Raw genomic sequence first — 20,613 nt, forward strand, 5'->3', positions numbered from 1 at the left:
GCAAAGCAAGAGAAACATCTGTGTGGTGTTTTTAAAAGAATAGGTGAATATATAAAACATCAGAGAATGGTTAGCAGATAGCATACTTAAGCAAAAGAGATTTTCAATAGGAATAGATGTCAGGGAATCACACTCACCTCCAGCAAGGGGTGCCAGTGTGTTATTGGTTTTCGGTGATAGGCCAGCATTTCATTCCAGTGGTCTCTCCCAAGGCCCTCAGCGTCCAGTCCAGTTCTGCACACTCCTATGACCTCATTGTGTCCCACCCTACAATTCAGAGAATGTTCCATGTTCATTTCCATATGCAAAAGTACACGGAGTGTTACACATCTTAGCAGAATTTTAAACATATGATTTAAACACTGGATTTTGTGACAGGTTCTAAAAGATTTTGCAAATCAAACTACTTTAGGGCAAATAAAAAAAGTCTTAAGTAAACTAAAAGTTATTAAACAGAAGCAGCATTAAAAAATGAATTTGTAAAGGTGCTCACACAAACCATCTTAGTGCTCCGTGACTTGAGCACACTGCACCATAATAAACAGCGTGAATGAGCAATGCCAGCTGGTCTTTACCTATATGATGAGTTTCTTTCTTGGAAGCAATCCTATTAACGTTAAGTGAGGTGAATCACAATCTTGTTCTTTCTACAAGGCTTAGTGTTTTATAATGATGCTCATATTTCTCATCAAGACCTCAGTATCCACTTTTTTTTTTTGTATAAAAGACCATATTTAATTGACTCTAAATGATGTGTCAGTGACTGTTATACTTGTACTATAATTAAACAGGGCAGGGCTATGTTCAATACCACAGATTTATCACTGCATAGCAGCAGAGCATACTGAACAACATTGTATTTTCCATTCGTGTCCTGTTTTTACAGCAATAAATCAAAATAATTACGACAGTTAATAGTTTGGGATCTTATTATATACCAGACACTGTTCTAAGTAATTTGAAGGTACTGCCTCACTTAATCCTCACACCAAGACAATGAGTGTCATCACCATCATCTCATTTTACAGACAAACAGCTAGAAGTCCAGGGACCTGCCTGCTTAGTAAAAGGTTGAGACAGCATTTGAATTTAGACAATTGACTCAAATGTGCAAATGGTTAGGTTGCTTCTCAAGAATGGAGTATAATTTAAAGGCATTTCTAAAGGTTATTTTGAAAGACACCTCTAAGAAGACTTTGAGGTTATTTTTAGGACATTTCATTGCTTTCTTCCTGTCACTGATATCGGTTTTTATGTTTACTAACATTTTCCTCACTATTAAGTTTCCCAAACAAACATACTTTTAAAAATACGTTTGTGTTTTTTTTTCATCCTCCTGTTTTGGATATTGTCAGGATCCATTTCCTTAAACTTATCTGAATGACAAATTCTCCATTGGATCTACCTGCAATCCCTGGGGTGAGAAATCAATAGGAGTCATTTTCTTCATTTTCTCGGTAAAGCAGGACAAGGGCTCCCAATGAAAACAGCACATGTTTAGCATTTGAAATTTCAGCTAACTCAAGAGTTCTCTTTTTTCTTAGGTAGGATAGCTTTCTTTGTAAACTGTGATATAATTTAATTTCAGATATTAGATGATACATGTCATTTTATTTTTCACTGCTTCATTTTGTTAACTCTGAGCCAAAAGATAGCATATTAATTACTCAAGGTTAGGGGGTCCTGGTTACTATCACTTTCATGATTCTATATAGTGGGCACTCTTTTAAAATATTTACATATGTGTGTTCCATTCCACTTGTGTTATTATTAGAACAACAAAAATGTAACAAGATACTGTCTATTGCTGATAATTTTGTAGGTTAAACATACAGTAGTCCTTTCCAAAAAGAATTTATAAATATGAAAAGCAAAACAATAGAAAGAAGTATAGAGCAAGGACCAAAGAAGAGTTATGAATATTTAAGGTGGGACAAGAGTTCAGAGGAAGAAGGGATGGGTTAGCGGAGAAAGACAGAAGTGACGACTTGAGCAGGGCTGTAAGGCATGGGTGGGAAGAGATACACAGAGCAAGGTGATACTATCTCAGGCAAGGGGAGGGTAGGAAGATAAAAGGTAAGGGCTGAAGTAGGAGGAACCTTCAGAGCTGTACCTGAAGGTTTGCAATTTCTCTCATGAAAGGAGAAGTGACTCCATGTGTGTGAGCTGGAAGAGCTGGCTACCCAGCAATGTTTTAAGATAGATGTGAGAGCCTCAAGGCTGCATTCCTATGGCCACGAGTCAACCTCTCTTAATGCTCACTGTTCACAGTTCCATATTATGCTGATGTTTTACAAGTGGAAAAGCAAATCTCCTAGAGCATATGTGTCAAACACAAGGCCCACGGGCCAAATCCGTCTGGCCAGGCCTTGCAATGTGGCCCGCACCGCGCTGTCATCACTGCACTCCGCTGCGTTTCCATCACAATGACAGTTTATGACTGTTCAGTAAACCATTTGGCTCGCGATTTAGGCTGGATTTTAGATTTTGGCCCCTTCTCTGATTGAGTTCGACACCCCTATCCTAGAGCCATGGTCGGGAAACTGCGGCTCACAAGCCACATGCGGCTCTTTGGCCCCTTGAGTGTGGGGTTCTTCCACAAAATACCATGACCTGGGCAAGTCTATTTTGAAGAAGTGGCTTTAGAAGAAGTTTAAGTTTAAAAAATTTGGCTCTCAAAAGAAATTTCAATGGTTGTACTGTTGATATTTGGCTCTGTTGACTAATGGGTTTGCCGACCACTGTCCAAAAGATTGCATAACTTTCCCTTTCACACAGCCAGTTAATGATAGAGCTCTGATAAGAATCATAATATTCATATTCCAGCTCCGTTGGGAAAACAAACTCCGTGGGTTTTAATTTCTGTTGTCACTGCCAAAAGGCTTCACACAGTGCTGTCTATAATGTGCTCCATACTGCATCTGTGTACCCATTCTTTCTCCAGCCCCAGGTGTCCCATTCTTCAACTTAACAGTGACTTCTTTTGGAGAGGAAGAAGAAAAAAAAAACAAAAAAAACAGAAAAAGAAATATTATAATATGGAATAAATGAGTTTTGAATGAATAACTTTTTCCTCTTCCAATGGACATTAAAACCACTACAGTGGAATATGGTTTGCATATAACTAAACATGACCGTTCAGCAGTGAGTACACAGATACACATACCTGTCGTAATCCATGACCGCGATGGACAGGCTGACCTGCTCCACATTCTCCGGAGGGATGTCAAAAATAATGGCCTCATTGTACACAGGGTTTAGAGTGTTTTTCTTTGTAGTTGTTTTCCTCTTTTTTAATCTCCGACCCTCACACATCAGAGACACTTTGACATAAGGATCTAGGAGTGGGAAGGTAATTTTGTTAAAATACAAGTAATGGTATTAAGTAGAAATAAAATTGCTGTTAATTATTACTAAGAAAAGTGGCACTTAAGCTATTTAATATTACCAGTTTTAAATCCAAATGACTTATTTGGGAGCAGTAGACTCACTAGGACGTCTTACTTTAAGTAAAAGCATTTATCTTGAATAAACTTGAAAATAATTAACTTGATCTCACAATTTGTACTATAACAGAGAGAACTCACTTGTTTCTCAAGAGCCAATCCAGAGCTACAGTGAGTCTTTTAGACATAGCTATTTGAGGACACAGTGTACTAGCAGTGATTTCTAAGGAATAGGATCCTAACAAGTAAGGATAATTATATTAAAGTTAATTTCTTTCAAAATAATTTAGAATAAGAATACTAAAACGTATGAAAGAGCAACACTCTATCTAGACCAGTATATATAATCATATCAAGTAGAAATTAGAAAGCAACAACTACAATAGCTGGCATTTTCTGCAATCATTGGAAAAGATACTACAATCAGAGGTCTCATTTTAATCATAGCATTAGTGCTTAATAAAGATCTCAGATTGAGAAATGATTACTACACATAATTATCAGAGGCTCAAGAACATACAAAAAGAGGGCAATATGTGCCTTAAAGATGGCCACAAGAAAGGTTTCTATTATGACATTGTTTATATGATGCCAACTGAAAAGAGAAAAATTTAGTTGGGTTATATTAGTCTCTACTGTCTTACTCCTGACACCTTATGTAGAACAATTGTTACAGCACTATAGAAAGTTATATAGTATTACACAAAAGTTTTTTTAAAACCTTCACTTTTTTATAAAAAGAAGGCATGGTTTTGGGCGGGGGTATTGGCATGATAGATGGTTAAAACAATCAATTTCTATGCTCTATCTTTATGTTTTTTATTTTCTGGTCACCCTCCAACTTATAGCACCACCACCTTTTCTCTTTCCACCAATGTCATAATAAATCTTATTTTCTTAGAATAGGCCAAAGTGATGGAAATATTAACTTTAGTTGAGCAAATTAATATTTTTTGATCTTTAGAAAAATGTATCTATGTATTTTATAAGCATATCCTCCATGGGTTATAAACATATCTGGTGGCTAGAATTGAGGTATGGAGAAGAAAACAAGGTGAAAGGGCAATGTTCAATGGCTATTTTCTATTTATTTTCATTTATTTATTTTGCAAAAAAAAATGTATATATTTAGATTTTTCAATAACTGGAAGTATGTTCTAAGGAAGAAGCTCATTTTTTTGTGCTCTATTTTTGTGTATGAGCCCCTAGGCCAAGGCATTTCATTAACAATGGGAACAAGGCCTGGGTTATCCTTCCATGTCCCCATCATGTCTCTGATGACATTTCTCTACTCTCCTCATGACAAGGATAATTTACCGGTTCCTGAGTTGATTCACAAGTCTTTTGTGAGAATTAATGAGGTGGTATTGGTAAAGCACGCACTCATCTCATAAAAAGCCTCATATAAATAAAAAGTAATCTTGTACTTAATTACAACTTTGATGTTGTTTGCTTGTCTCAAAATTGGATCTCTTTTGATTCGTGGTAGAAAGAAAAGAATAAACAATAATTTGTGAGTACACTATTTAACTTAAGTTCTTCAACATTTGTTGACCCAATAATTTTTCTTGGGTTATTTAAAAATAAATGTGGAATTTACTTACCTTCTTCTACATTTGTATATCAACTATGTATTGCCAATAATAATAATAAAAAAATAGTGGGGTTATGAGAGCCTGGGGTGGGGAGCAGGAGTGGGCTGGAGGGAGTCAACGGGGGGGGGGGGGGGGGAAAGAGACATATGTAGCAATAAAGATTAGGAAAAAAAAAGACCAATAAAATGGCAACAAATACAATAAATAAATAGTAAATCATGACATATTTCAAAAGTCAAGATGCTAGAAAAGGATGTGCAATAAGAAGTCACTCTCCCATCTGTCTCCATACCTCTCAACTCCAACCCCAATTTATTTGTACCATTCTAGTATTTATTTATGATATTAGCAACATGAACATATATCCTAAAAATTCCCATTCTTACATAAAAGGGAACATAATATCCATATTTACATTTGCATCTAATTTTTCTTATTTATATACTAAATCCTGTCCCTCTTCCCACACTAGAATTTAGTTTCCTCAGGCTTTTTGTATTGCAAATTTAGGGGGTATTTTTGTTCTTAAGAACCACAACATTATAAATTGTCCCCATATCATCCTTTGTTGTAGCTCTATTAATATTTATTATTTCTGTTCATTTCAATCAATGGTTACTGGCCTCCCTACTCTTAGTTTTCTTTCCCCAGAGTATGCCAAAGGTCCCATATTCAGTTATAAATAATTCTCCAGAACTGCAATGATGGAAATGAAAGGATAAAAGAATGATGTGGCTTTAACACTAACAAAGTTAGCACTAAAAACATTTCCTTCAAGAATGTTTTCAAGAAACTTCAAGAAGCATTTACTTATTTTATTATTTCTTTCCATCCCTTAGATTAGGGGTGTCGAACTCAATCAGAGAAGGGGCCAAAATCTAAAATCCAGCCTAAATCGCGGGCCGAATGGTTTACTGAACAGTCATAAACTGTCATTGTGATGGAAACGCAGCGGAGTGCAGTGATGACAGCGCGGTGTGGGCCACATTGCAAGGCCTGGCGGGACGGATTTGACCCGAGGGCCTTGTGTTTGACACATGTGCTAGAACATACTTCCAATTATTGCCTAATTTTTAGTTAGGTAGTAAGAATGCAAATGCAAATAGTGTTCTTGAAACCTGGTTATTCCTCTGCAGATCAGGTTAGGGAAATAAATTCAGTTTAATTATGTCTTCAAGTAGTCCCCAGTCATAGACTAATGCAAGTTCCAAGTACATGCCTTCAAGTCCAAGAATCATCTTTTATAAGCAAGTGATTAGCTGCAAGAAGGGAAGTGGATGGTAAGTCACATACTTTTCAGAAAGAGTTAATCAATAGAGGAAGAAACAAAAATAAAAACTCAAGTTCAAAGTCAATCTATTTGGTAACACCTTTTAAAATTTTATGATAATGCAAATAAAAGAGGTTATTTGGAGCACTTCAGTTGGTAATCTCTTTTTCCACTTTTATTGTACCCAATGCAGACAAATGAACTCATTCATTCCATCGTCACACATACTTTTGGGTAGGTACATGGACTATTTTATTCGGGAATGTATCTTTGGCTCACTAACCACTCTTGTGCATACCTGATGCGCCAGTAATATCCATAGCCTTCAGATTTCTGCACTTGATGACTGTCAATGTCATACGTCCAGCAGTTGGCAAATAACAAAGGGAAAACATGATTTCACCCAGGTCTACGCTTTCCTAGAAAAGCAATTGGTAATGTTAGCAATTTCAAACATCAGAGAGTGAATACAAAATGTAACTGAAGGGGTTAAGTGAAAAATCACTTTAATAGAATATTTGAATGCTATTTTAAATTGTTTTATTGAGGATACAAATAACATTGTGAGAAAGCTGTTCCACGTGGAGAAAGAAAAGAGAATATATGCTATCTCAGATGTTTTCTTAACAGCTCTACTTGTATTTTTGTTTTTAAAAGTATATTTTTATTGATTTCATAGAGGAAGAAAAGGGATGGAAACATCAATGGTGAGAGAGAATCACTGATTGGATGCTCCTGCACAGTCCCTATTGGGGATCTAGCCTGAAACCCGGGAATGTGCCCTGATCAGGAATTGAACCGTGAACTCCTGGTTCATAGGTTAAAGCTCAACCACTGAGGCATGCCAGCCAGACTTCACTTTTGTTTTTAACAGGAATCTCAAACTTAATAGAGTCAAAACCAGACTGTTGATTCCACTCATTTCCCATCGTCTTCAGAAATGAATGCCTCTGTCAGTACTTCCACAATCAGCAAATAGTTGCATAATTCATCAGAGTCTAGAGCCAGAAAGCTAGCAGTCACTTTTATTCTTAGCTTTCCCTCATGCCTACATCCAACCCATGTCTTATCTACATTATATACAAATGTATCCCAAATTACTGAGTTTCTTTTCAACTATATTACTACCATTCGAGCCATTATCACCATTTTCACCTCTTATCAGGATTATTTCGTCTCTAAAATTGACTTCCCATTTCATGAGTTAATCTTCATACTGTGGTCAATGAGGTTATTTATAAATACAAATCGAATTATTTCACTTTCCTACTTAATACCATCTAAAGGTATTATTTATCTGGCATATAAGTGGGGTAACTATAAATCCTGGTGTATCTGGGAAATTCTGGCTTTCTACCTATTGTTTGGTGTAATTATTAAGAACATCCTATTTTATTCTTATATATGCCTTTGGACAATGCATTACAAGGTTGTATAATACATACAGGACCCTGTGTGATCTGGACCACGCTTATCTCTAACTCTATCTCGTGGCTCTCCCCTCAGCTCACTCTGATGCAGATACAAAAGCCTTTTTGCCTCTTTTTTTCTTCTTCTGGTGTTCAAACAAATAAATTTTGTTCTTGCTTTTGGTCTTGAATTTTCTATTTTCTATTTTGTAAATCTTCACATGACTCCTTTTCACCATGCAGGACTCAGCTCAAATAGCATCTCTCCCATGAGGCCTTCCCCCTTCCTATCCTGCATTCACCCTACTCACAGATCCCTCACATTTTTCCCCCCCCACAGAAGTTACCATTATCAGGAATTATCCTTGAAATTCACTTTTTGTTTCCCTGGTTCCCACATATAAGAGCAGGGTTCTTGCCTGTCTTATTTTTGTATCCTACTGAAATGGCTGATGCATAGCTAGCTCTCAGTGCACTTTTTTGAAAGAATGAAAAGATTATTAAGTAACCTGGATTAAAAAAATGACCTACTTTGTTTCATTTATAAACTGTCCACAGTGCCCTGATATAGATGTATTTGCTGTCATTGGCGCATAGATTGTGGACAAATGAAAATGAGTGTGAACAATGTGCATTTAGGATTCTTCTCAAAAAGTCATTTACAGGCTGAAACTGGTTTGACTCAGGGGTAGAGCGTCGGTCTGCGGACTGAAAGGTCCCAGGTTCGATTCCGGTCAGGGGCATGTACGTTGGTTTTAGGCACATCTTCGGTAGGGAGTGTGCAGGAGGCAGCTGGTCGATGTTTCTCTCTCATCGATGTTTCTAGCTCTCTATCTCTCTCCCTTTCTCTCTGTAAAAAATCAATAAAATATGTATCTTTTTTAAAAAAGTCATTTACAGGATTTAATCAAATCATTCCTCGTTAAGACACTCTGTGTTGGATTTAATTTGGGGGAAATAGGTTGCTATGCATTTAGGTCAAAGAACTAGGCTCTCAAAAATTGTTCAGGACAAGCTATTATCATTTATTAGACATATTCTTAAGGATCAGGTTCTGATTTATGTATCCCCATTTCTTTACTCATGGTCTAGAAGTGGTAAAGCCAAATAATTAACAGAATAAACTTTGAGTCAGTTAAACTTAGTTTTGACTCCTGTTTTCTGCTTCTCACCTGTGAGATCCTACAAAAGTTAATTACTAGTAAGCTTTGAGTCTCTGAAACTTCTTTTTAAATTGAGAGAAATCCCCATACCACAGGGTTTTAATCCACATGCTCTAAACCACATGTGTCAAACACAAGGCCCGCGAGCCAAATCCGTCCCGCCAGGCCTTGCAATGTGGCCCGCACCGTGCTGTCATCACTGCACTCCGCTGCGTTTTCATCACAATGACAGTTTATGACTGTTCAGTAAACCATTTGGCCCGCGATTTAGGCTGGATTTTAGATTTTGGCCCCTTCTCTGATTGAGTTCGACACCCCTACTCTAAACAAACCCCAACTTATTTAACAGTATCTGGCATATGGTAAAAGATGCTATCATTGCTGTAATGCTATTTCATGGAACAGTGCCTTAAACATATCATGTGCTCTGTAAGTACTGGATAAAAAAAAAAAATAAGATGAAGCAATTATTATCTTTTAAGAAAATTATTAAAAATAAGTATTTTATTAAAAAGTTATATCCAACTGGGTTTCTTCTGTGCTATTGGATTGTTGCAGACCCAAAGTAGTGAGCAAGACTTAATAGGGGAGGCTTCAGGGAAAACAGCTTCCTGCCAAGGATTCATTCTTTACACCACCAAGCAAGTACTGAGTATTACTTCCGGTAGGTGCTACAGACACCAAGATAGATGTGGCAGGATTCTGCCCTTGGAGATCTCAGTTGAAAAGGAAGAGTAGTCTGCAAAGGGCAAATAAAATAATTCTGAATTCTGTCTTTATCTGATGAGTCTCTCCTTGTTTCACTTTCTATCTCTTTTTCCAAATGCTCTTTTAGGCTTAGTCAAGAGGCTGAAGCTTCCTGTCAGCAGCCATCCCCCTCCTGCATTGGGTATTCCTCCTCCCAGGAACCATCAATGAGAGCCAGCATATTGTGTTGTCAGCTGGTAAAAATTATGAATGTAGAGCAAGGTACCAAGTTCCACCGAGAAACATGGGGGTGAGCGGTGGTGATGGAGGAGCAAGGAATGAAATAGGAGACACGATCTCAGAGATGAAATGCTCGGACTCCAATGGGAAGTGCACCAGGTGCAAACTCAAAAAAAGTGTGAAGAGGCACCCAAAGGGATTCGTAAACAAAACATTTTCATGTGTCTGACTGACATGGATTTACTTTTACACATTAAGTAATCAGAGGGAGTAATTTTATACTTCTCTGGGTTTATGACATGCTTACTAGCTGAAACAAAGCAAGTTCATCATGTTTGGTCCTATCTCTCAAAGACCCTTCCTATGGATCCAGATGCAACATAATGTTGATCGTTATTAACAGGTATTAGTAAACACAGAGTCTAAAGTGAGGAGTTGACCAAAGAACTAGCCCCAATATATGGAAAACAAAAAGCATGATCTCTGAGCAGCTCCGATTAACAAGCTAGCTGGCTTTATGCCTAATCCAGTAATAAGAAACCTACTTTAATATTTAAACTACATGTAGTCAAGAGTTTTTTTGGGGTTTTTAATTGGAATGAACTGGGTGGTAAAAATTGATTTATAACATGCATCCATGATAATTGCACAAAAGTTTCATTCTTCAGTAGACTAAATGATCCTTCAGGAAGTATAGCTGTGGAAGAACTAGGACTACCTACATACTGAAAAGGGCAGAATGCTCTCTAAGGTAAATGCCATTATTCTTCAACTTTTAAAACCTGGAAGCGATCAAAGAGATAATCATGAAAAATGAACTTAATGAAGAAAAATGGTTATGGGACCTTAAAAAAGGTCCTCCAGCAGATGTAGCAGCAGAGTTCTGGATTTTAGCCACAGTTCTCTGAGCTGGTGTGCACTGATCCCCAATGCCCACCACCGAGTCTGTCCTTGCCCACCACCGAGTCTGTCCTGGTTGATGGCCCAATTCCAGGGAGCCCGTCAAGTTCTAATTGCTGCCTCTTCTCTCTCTGCTCCAGACCACTATGTTTATAAGGCCACACTCAGTCTCAACAATCTGGACCCTCTGCTGCCTAGCAAAGAACCAGGAAATAAGTTGAACAGTGTTTAAACAACAAGCATAAATATATAAAAAAAATTATGCAGTAAATAAGCCTCTTATTTAAGGAGACTACGTCATTTCTTATTCAACACCCATTTACTTTCTTTTAGACAAAATTCTAATAAGAATGTTTACTTAGTATTTCAATATATATCAGGTCAAAACTCGTATGGAATGGGAGGTGGGAAAACTTTTAGCTTTAGATCTAGTGGAGACAGAAATAAATGATATCTGCAAAGACCCCATACATATAAAAGAGAAGCCAATATTCTGAAAAGGATAGCAATCTAGGTCATTTTGTATCATGGGGAACTAACATTAATGCCTTAGCAACTTACAAACAAGAGTTTGTTACAGACTTGAAAAAAAATTAATATTCAAAATGATGACTCTGAGTCATCAAGCTAAGGGAAAATATCCTAAATGTTCTGTTCAAGAAGATATAGACATGTACACTATTTTTTACAGTTTTTTTTTTTAAATCTAAAATCCTTAAAATGTTTGAAGTAATTTTGGCCTACAATGAAAAGCTTTGAGTTTCTGAAATGTTTCTTTATGGGTAATTTTATTTACTGTAATTCTATATAAATATGAACTTTACATAGTACATTTTAAAACACTGGTATCTTTGGGCAAATAATAATTTGAAAGCTGACTATAAAGTCTAGGATATAGTATTTTAAGAACTTTCTCTCATTTCAGACACGCTAATGTATTTGATTGAACATTCACCCTGACCCAGTCTTCTGGCTGGGTCAAGGTCTATACATTTGATTTCTTCACTCTGGCTCCACAGACAGAGCTGGGTGATGGGCTATTGTCAATCTTACAAACAAAGAAGTCACAGTGGTAAAGTAGTTTTGTTCCATGCACTATTCCACCAAAATAAAAACCATTGGAAAAATAAATTGGTACACAAATAGTTGCACTGTACATCCTATTTCAGAACTAACAGAACTAATAGCAAGCTCGAACTGCAGCAATTGAGTGTAAGAGACCCAGAGAAGGCACACTGAGAGCTCCATACTCCAAGGTGTGATAGCCACGGGAAGTATTCCAGGAGGAGAATAATCGTTACACTGGAGCTCGAAAAATTAAACAGATGGGATTTAGCGGGAAGAAGAGGAATAACGATGTATGTGAGAACTATAGTTAGTAGGAATGGTAACAACATTTGAAAAATGTCTATTTTGAGAAAGCTAGTCTAGAATGGAAAAAGATAGAAGAGGGAAGGCATTGAAGTAAACCAGTGTGGGAAGATGCTGGCTGAAGAAAGGTTTGAATTTGGTGATATATTAGAAAGTAAAAATCATTAAGACTTATTGGGGGAAAAAACACACACCATTAAACAAGCAGTTGGTTGCCAAGGTGACAGCAGCCATCAAATCCATTTAGCACCCTAAATGCAGCCTGCCTTCTACATTTCCTGGCTGGCAAGAGAATGAATGGTTTTCCACACGCTGTTAAACAATGAGTTACTAGAGCAAACGAGATTCTTCATCACATTACTCTAGTCCTTCATCCACCTGTTCATAAAATGAAGCTAGAGTGACATACAGACTCAGAAAGTTCTACTGGATTCAAAGGGCCCTAACATTTTTACTTCTCTCTGATGAACACCACCCATTTGCCTAAAAAAGATTATGGCATTTAACCTTGAGCAAAACGCTTAACCTCACTCGATCTCAGCTTTTTTGGTGTAGCATGAGGGTGCTCAAAGAGATGAACGAATTTATCTTTATTTCTAAAAGTTTTTCATTTTAAGCACTGGCAAAATGAAGATTAATTAGCACATACAGTTCAGGCATGTTTAGGAATGTAGGGACAGGCATTTTCAAGCCCTGTTTGCTAAAGAATTGGTGTAGCTTCATCAGAAAGACCACAAAGGATCAACTGGTGCTAATAACTTGATTTCAAGTTCAAGAGCAGATAGTCATACAAAATGGGTATCGTCCTGATTTCCAGATGATGCACTGCTAGCTGAGGAGGATGCAGTCCTTAAGGCAGTGTGCATCCGGGTTGATCTGGTTGGGGATCATAAGGAAAGACCTTACAAGATAATGAATATGATTATCATTTATATTGTTGGCTGGCCATGCTAAAAATCTCAAGGGGGTTGTTTTTTAATCTCTGATATGTGTTGGACACACAGGGCCTGAAATATAGAGTCCACTCACCTCCACATTACACATGTGGTTCTTAAGAATCTGGTCCCTATGTGTTTTTCTACATTCACCTTACAAATTTCTCGTGATGTTTCCACAACTCCAAAACTCTTCCCTCTAGCGATATCAAATGCCATGTCAGTCTTTAAACATTTTTTCATTCATTAGCATACTCTTACTTATTGAGAGCATCCAGAATGCCAGGCAATGTTCTTGTTATTGGGGGAACACTGGTGATCAAGACAAAATGTTTCTCATTATAAGGTGATTTAAATAAGTCATGTAACTTCTCAGGATATCAAGTAATTAATCAAGAAACAAGCTAGCAAAATACATGTCTGCTTAATTTTACAATACATTCTTTTTCGTTTGTTTGTTTTTGTTGATTTTTTTTAATCCATTGTTGCAAGTGATTTCAAGAGAAATTCTTGGGTTTTAATTATAGGAACAGAGATAAAAAATGTATCCGATTCTTCCTATGAGGATCTCAGAGGACTTCAGGGTAATTAAATGCGTGACATTTAATCTGAACCTTTAAGAATGAGGAAAGGTAAAGGGAATTAAAAACAGAAGGAAATGCATATAAAGAAGCTTTGAGGGTTGGAATGTCCCACAAGAAACAGAAGGCAATCAGAGACCACAGGATCTGGCAATGCCAGACCACAATTTAAATGGCAACACACTGGCCGCATTCTCAGGACCCCTCAGAATACTTATTCAGGTCAACCCTGATTTTCTCTGCAGTCAGGATGAGATGCATTTCCATAGCCAATAACAACTTCCTGGGTAGGTTGCCTTTAGATTTAAAGGGGCTAATCTAAAAAGAGAATGTATATCATGGGTTTCATTTGCTGCCTGACACATAGTAGATATTCAAACATTACTTTTTTTTTTCTTGTTTAAAACAATTCTTCTGGGGTCATTGACTGGCATAAGGTTGATGCTTAATACAAAGTTTATTGAATGAAGAAGTGAATGAATAAATTGAAAAAGCATCAGGCCTGATCATGACTTCAATGGCAGTAGGGATGGCTGCTCAAAGAGTGAAGGCTACTCAGTAAGCAGGGGGACAAGTGAGCAAATTGCAACACTGTTTGTGGGTGTGGTGGGCTTTGTGAGTGGGACCCCTGAGGGCTGTGCAAGGGCATGTCTGTATATTGTGGCCCTGAGAGTTACAATACACTAACAGTCATAACAGTTCTGAGCCATTTAAAGACATATTTATGGTTTGGGGAGCTGAAGTTAGAGGATACTTATCGATTAGTTTTATTGAACTTTATTTCTCCACAGGTGCCTCTGGTCTAGTGTGACTTGGCATACTGTGTGCTGTCATTCCATAGCACATTGGCATTTCGGAGCCAAATGTATCCCTAAGGTGTGTACATTGCTTTTTGTCTTTGAACATCTGACCACCTCCTCCAACCCAGCAGCAGAAGCTGTCTAGTGAGTCCAAGAGGCACAGGAGAAGGAGGGAGCTGTTTGATATGCTTCCTATCTTGGTATACAATTAGGAAGTGTAATTAACATTTTAACATAATTAACCCTTCCTCACTTTCTAGCCTGCTTCCTTCCTTTTCTTTCAAAGAACTCCAGTTTTCACACAGCACTTCCTTCCTGCCCTTTCTTCTCCCGGTGATTCTGATTAAATTAGATTTCATCCTGTTCAATCAGGGTGGGGTCCGGAAGAGGCAAAGGAGGGTTCTCTCAGGAAACTTAGATTCCTGGAGTTTTCTATCACATTTCCCTTGATGGCTTTTTTTCCTGCCATCTCCACTTGAAGACAGAGAAAATGCTACCAGGTTCCCTTCAGTAGGACCTGCTTGTTTTTCTGCAAGAAGGAGAGATGCCCTTTGCATTAAGCATATACTGTTAGGAATTGTGCTTGGCCATGGTACACAATCCAGGTGAAATTTTCTGAACTCGGGGCAGAAAAGGGCAGAGAACACCGCAGTGTCAGAGACCGGGTAATTACAAACCCCAAGGAGCATTAAGTGATTAACAGCTGCAACTCAGAGCAATTGTTGCCAGGGATGCTATTTAATCCTGCCATGTGGTTGCTCAGTGGGAGGACCATTTTCAGCTCCAATGCAAGTGGGAAATATCTCTGCCTGCCAAAATGGTTTAGCTCTTATTCTATCCCACACCGCTGTGGACTTAGCCACCGCCAGCCAGGACATGCTCGGTTGTAGAGATGGAGCTGAGGCCTTTCCCGATTTAGCAAATCAAGTCTCATAACTATTATACCTCTGATATAAGGAGCCTGAAGCAGAGAGGGGCCTGAGGCAAAGCCCAATTCAGACACTGGGACCAGAGCAACCTAGGATATAAGATAAGGTGACCAGACGTCCTGCTTTTGGCAGGGCAGTACCGATTTTTAACAATTTGTCCCGCGGCGTTTTAAAAAAGAACCGATTTTTGGAAAGAATCTTTCCTGAGGACACAAATCTGATGAGAACTCTTCCCTTTTATCATACTGGATAAAATATATCTTTTTAAAAAAAAAATATTTTATTGCTTTTTTGGAGAGGAAGGGAGAGGGATAGAGTTAGAAACATCGATGGGAGAGAAACATCGATCAGCTGCCTCCTGCACACCCCCTCCTGGGGATGTGCCCGCAACCAATGTATTAATACATGCCCTTGACCGGAATCGAACCTGGGACCTTTCAGTCCATAGGCCGATGCTCTATCCACTAAGCCAAACCAGTTTTGGCTGGATAAAATATATCTTAAGCTTCTTAGTGAGCAGGGCTAAAGGCTTATTCTCAAACCTTAATCATTATTTATAGATAGGGGCATAGAAACTAGTGTAATAAACTGCACTAATATACAGCTCTCCTTGGAGCATTCGATGCTTTTAAGTGCCTTTACAAAATCCCTAACGAAAAGAATCCTGTCAGTATTGCTGGACATAACCTTGGACTGGATGAACTTGGCTTCACAATTCTCGAGTTTACCTTAAATTGGTTCACATGGCTTCACTCCTGCTCCCCAAAGTCTATTCTTCACGTAGTAGCCAGGGTTTATTGATAATGAGACTACGCTAATTTCTGAAAAGTCATGAATAATCTACAGAGGCATTCAGAATAAAATTCAAAGTTTTTTCCATGTCCTAAGGCCTCTCAATAATCTGACCCTCAGCTGTCTTTCTGATCTCATCTGTTATCACTCTTATCAAAGGCTTTATCTGACCACCCTATCTAGGCCTTACTGCCACATCCTGTCCCCTACTCTGCCTCCTGTTTCTTAAAGCACTTGCATTCATTGGGCATATTATGTATTTCCTTTGTTATTATTACATGTCTTCTTTCTTACAAAGTAGGACTCAGAGAATGGGGACATTTTATGTCCTGTAACATCCAGGAGAGTGGGTGGTAAATAGAAAAACTAAACAGAAGTTGGTTGAATTGATGAACTTAAAATGCTTCTTCTAAAAAACAAACAAAAAACACAGGCTTGTTCTACAAGTGGACAGAGCAGGTAACAAGCCTCTATTACAAATGTTTGTTTAGCTATTATTTTCTCTGGATGAGCAAGACATAACAATTGCTTCTCTCCATATAACTAGGTCACAAGTTAAACATTTGCAGTCTACTTGGTATGATAGCAATCTATTTGGCATAATTTTCTGCTTTTGTTATCCATCTATGCTCTTCTGTAGTCTGGGATTTGATAGGTGCCTACAACATTTGTAAAGCATCCCTTTACTTACCATGGGGTATGGGATTGTGCATAGTTTTAAAAAATTAAAAGCACCCCTGAAAACATCAATAAAATTGATGTTCGGTCAGTAAGATCTTTGGTTTACTTAGTTTATGGAAAGACCTCATGCGATATATGCCATGGTATAATCTTTTACATTGTTGTATTTTATTCAATTTCAAGATTAAGTTAAAGAGTACAGAATAGCCGAAACCAGTTTGGCTCAGTGGATAGAGCATCAGCCTTCAGACTGAAGGGTCCCAGGTTCGATTCCAGTCAAGGGTATGTACCTTGGTTGTGGGCACATCCCCAGTCAGGGGTGTGCAGGAGGCAGCTGATCAATGTTTCTCTCTCATCAATGTTCTAACTCTCTATCTCTCTCCCTTCCTCTCTGTAAAAAAATCAATAACATACTTTTTAAAAAATAGTACAGAACAAATATCACTCACTCATTAAAAAATATACCAGGGTATACTTTTAAAAAATTTAAATGTTAGGGTGAGATATTTAAGACATGAAAGAAAAGGGGATATTAGAAATCAACTAGGTAGCGAATAGTTTGGTTTTTTTTATGTGCAAGATTATGACACTTGCAACTTTAAATTTTACAAAAACTTCGTGTTTACTTCAAGATATCATATGGATTTGATATTATTATAAACCTATTTTTTTAATGGATGAAGTAACAAGTTCAGAAATGCTAAGCAGCTTACTCAAGTCAGCGAGATAGAAGGCAGCAGAGCCAGGATTCTAGTTAAAGAACACCCACTTCACTTTCTGGAGTTTTCTCTTCCCCTCTGCACCCTCCCTAATGGAAATAGTGCTTCAAAATGTTACTAGTCAGAGAAGGAGACAAAATTGTTTTCATGATCTTAGATGCCAAAGCTAACAGATGAAAAATTGTTAGAAATTAGAAAATCAGTGACCTGATTTACAGGAAACTGTTTAATGCCTTCTATTATGGAGGAGAATATTTTGAACATTCACACTTATAATTGAACTGCATATTCTTTTCACTGTAGCATGTTAATAATTAATGACTAAAATAGTTACATGCAAGAGAGATAGGTTAGCTCAACAGTACCTTTAGAAATATACTAAACTCCTAAAACTTGCAACACATTATATGTTATTAAAACACTGTGGGGCTAAAAAGCTTCTCCTTTTATCCTACTACCTCCAAGTTGTAAAATACTGCAAGATGCAAATGATCCAGTTAAGTTATTTCCCAATTATATGGTTTTCATTAATTACATTTAAGAGAAAGAAAAAACATTGCCTACAAATTTCCTGAAGTAACACTGATATACCTACTGCTTGTTTGAATGATGCTCAGAATTACTGCTTAGTTATCCATGAATTTAGAGAAAAATTGTTAAGATGGATTTCATAAGATTGTAAGTTGTAAAGATCATGTATATATATTTTGTCGTATCATTAACATTTTATTTAATTAAAACTATATTAAGTATTCTATGATTTCAATTCTGTAAGTCAAAAGTTGAACTTTCATGTTAAAATAGTCAATCTTTTCCAACTTTTTTTTAGCATGGTAATATTTTTATATAAGTCAAGGCAAATAACACTGAACTAAGAGTTAAAGGTTTAGAGCCTAGTTGGTTTTTTTTTTTAATCATCTGAGTGAATTTAAGTGATTTTTAAAACTATAAAATGGAGTGATCACACTTGAACTCTACCAGTTCTATAATATGATCATATGATCTAGACATTAAGACTTCTCAGAAATTTTACTCAGCTCATATCCATGAACTTTTAAATTAATATGAAAACACTCCTGACCTGTTACAAATCTCATGCACTTTACTCTGAGAACAAGATCTCAGGGCATTGTTTAAGATTTATTTATTTAATTTATACACAAGTCTCCCAATTTAGGTGTTTTATTATACAATCCAAAAGCAACAAATTGGAGATGTAAAGAATGCAGGAAACATGTACCTTTTTAGTGGAGATAAAACAGTGTAATAGAAGAGCAATCAACAGAAATAAAAGCCTGCTGTAAAATGTATTGTAATGGTTCCTGGTGCTAAAGATCACCACTATTAAGAAAAGGTTAAATTATTCAGTAGATTCTACCTAAAAAGAAGGGTCAGATATATAATTTTAGAAGTAGCACTGAAATTTTTATTTTAAATTTCTAAAGTAAGACATTGAATAGATAAATCTGTGTTTTAAATCCTATAAAATGAATGTAAAATATTTTTTCCAGGTTGTTCTAAATAAATAATGTCTTATTCTTGACTGAAGTCTAAAGTTTAAGTGACAGGAACTCTAGCTTTTTAAAAATTCTGATGAAATGTGACATTCCAGTTTAAAGAGTTCATTTGAAATTTTCTGTGTCATGAAGATTAGGAGGTTTAGCAATGGTCATGGCTCCCTCTCACTTTCTATGGTGGAAGAAAAGACTTGTCTTGATATCAAGATTTTAAGGAATTAATTTGGCGTCTCCCAAGGTAATAAACACACAGAGTATCACAGTTACATGGCACCATCCTAGGTGGTTAAAGGAAATTAACCTGATTGTAATCAGGAATATTTTTCTTTTTTCAGGTTATTAGTCAGGGATCCAGGAGGAAGCAGAAGACATGAACAGATTAGACCTAACCAAGGGACCATTTAGAGATGTGAGCAGGGAGTAGGAAATAAGAGCTGGTGCAACTGTCCTGAGGCTGGTGACAGGAGAGGCTGTAAGGACCCCTAAGTCTGAAAGGGCAAGGGAGGGGACAGTTACCTGGATTCAAGCGAAAAGTCTACTCTGAGAAGAACTACCTCAGGTGAAGGACATACCAGCCTGGGGTAATCTCACAGAGGAAGATCTGAAGAGAATACATATCCAAATGTCATTCTCCTCCTGACCTCACATCTCTGAAGAGGGCAGAGAATCTAGGCACCAAATAAGGCAGCCTCTGTGGCACCAAACAGGGAAGAGAACAGTGGAGAGTGAGCCTAAAAGGCACACAGAAGATACCCAGCATCCTTAGCTCCTGAGGTTTTAAAAGGTGCACTTTGTAAGAGCATGTACAGACTGGTGAAGGAACACAGAGGAGGAAGTGCTTAGTGGAAAGGGAAGAGTCAAATCAAGGGCATGCTAGGCGACATGAGTCACAGAGTCACAGCATACAGTAACTAAAAAGATTTAAATTACTTCTCACACAAAACTTTCTGACCCAAGTAGAAAAACACAACTTACAGGTAGCTCCTTCCCTAGTAATAGGACAGCCATTTTAAGCACCAAGATCTACTTTCCTACTTAAAATGTAAGCTACATCAACAACCTAAAATGTATCCTGAGATATCATTCTGCTAATACTTTGGAGTTAACATACAGTGAGAATTTACAAATGCCTGGGCGTGTCTTATTTAGTTTATTTAACAAATAAGGTTGGCCTTCTTGCCTTGTCATAATTCCCATTGCACAGATAAAATAATTACAACTTAGAGAGATTTAGTAACATGCTCAAAGCCATATAGGCTACACTGCTTTAATGAGAGAGAGAGAGAGAGAGAGAGAGAGAGAGAGAGAGAGAGAGAGAGAGAAAGAGAAAGAGAGAGGCATGTGGAGGGAGGAGCCAGATGGCAATTATAATCTTTAGAGGTAGAACAATGAAGAAATTTAGATTGTAAATTATGTAGATACAAATAATATGGAAAAAAACCATCCTGCTTTATAAACAACAACAAATATCATGATTAAAATATGGTTAGCTTTCACTACTAAGTTCTGATGATATTCTTTCACTGAATCAAAATATCACACTGTGCTTACTTAACAATTCTGTATTTATTTAAAAAG

At 37.3% G+C, this 20,613-nt stretch overlaps 1 protein-coding gene across 1 annotated transcript in view; it reads right to left on the reverse strand.

The window, feature by feature from the left end:
* SYT10 (synaptotagmin 10) overlaps positions 1–20,613 on the reverse strand; it is a 62,228-nt gene that overhangs the window by 5,315 nt on the left and 36,300 nt on the right. The window contains exons 4-6 of the mRNA XM_036458657.2: positions 6,610–6,730; positions 3,167–3,338; positions 138–267 (exon numbers count right to left, since the gene is read on the reverse strand). Of these exons, the coding sequence (XP_036314550.1) occupies positions 138–267; positions 3,167–3,338; positions 6,610–6,730 (423 nt within the window). The remainder of the gene's footprint in view (positions 1–137; positions 268–3,166; positions 3,339–6,609; positions 6,731–20,613) is intronic.

This window comes from Pipistrellus kuhlii, unplaced genomic scaffold, assembly GCF_014108245.1.
Source record: "Pipistrellus kuhlii isolate mPipKuh1 unplaced genomic scaffold, mPipKuh1.p scaffold_m20_p_3, whole genome shotgun sequence".
Lineage (NCBI taxonomy): Eukaryota > Metazoa > Chordata > Mammalia > Chiroptera > Vespertilionidae > Pipistrellus > Pipistrellus kuhlii.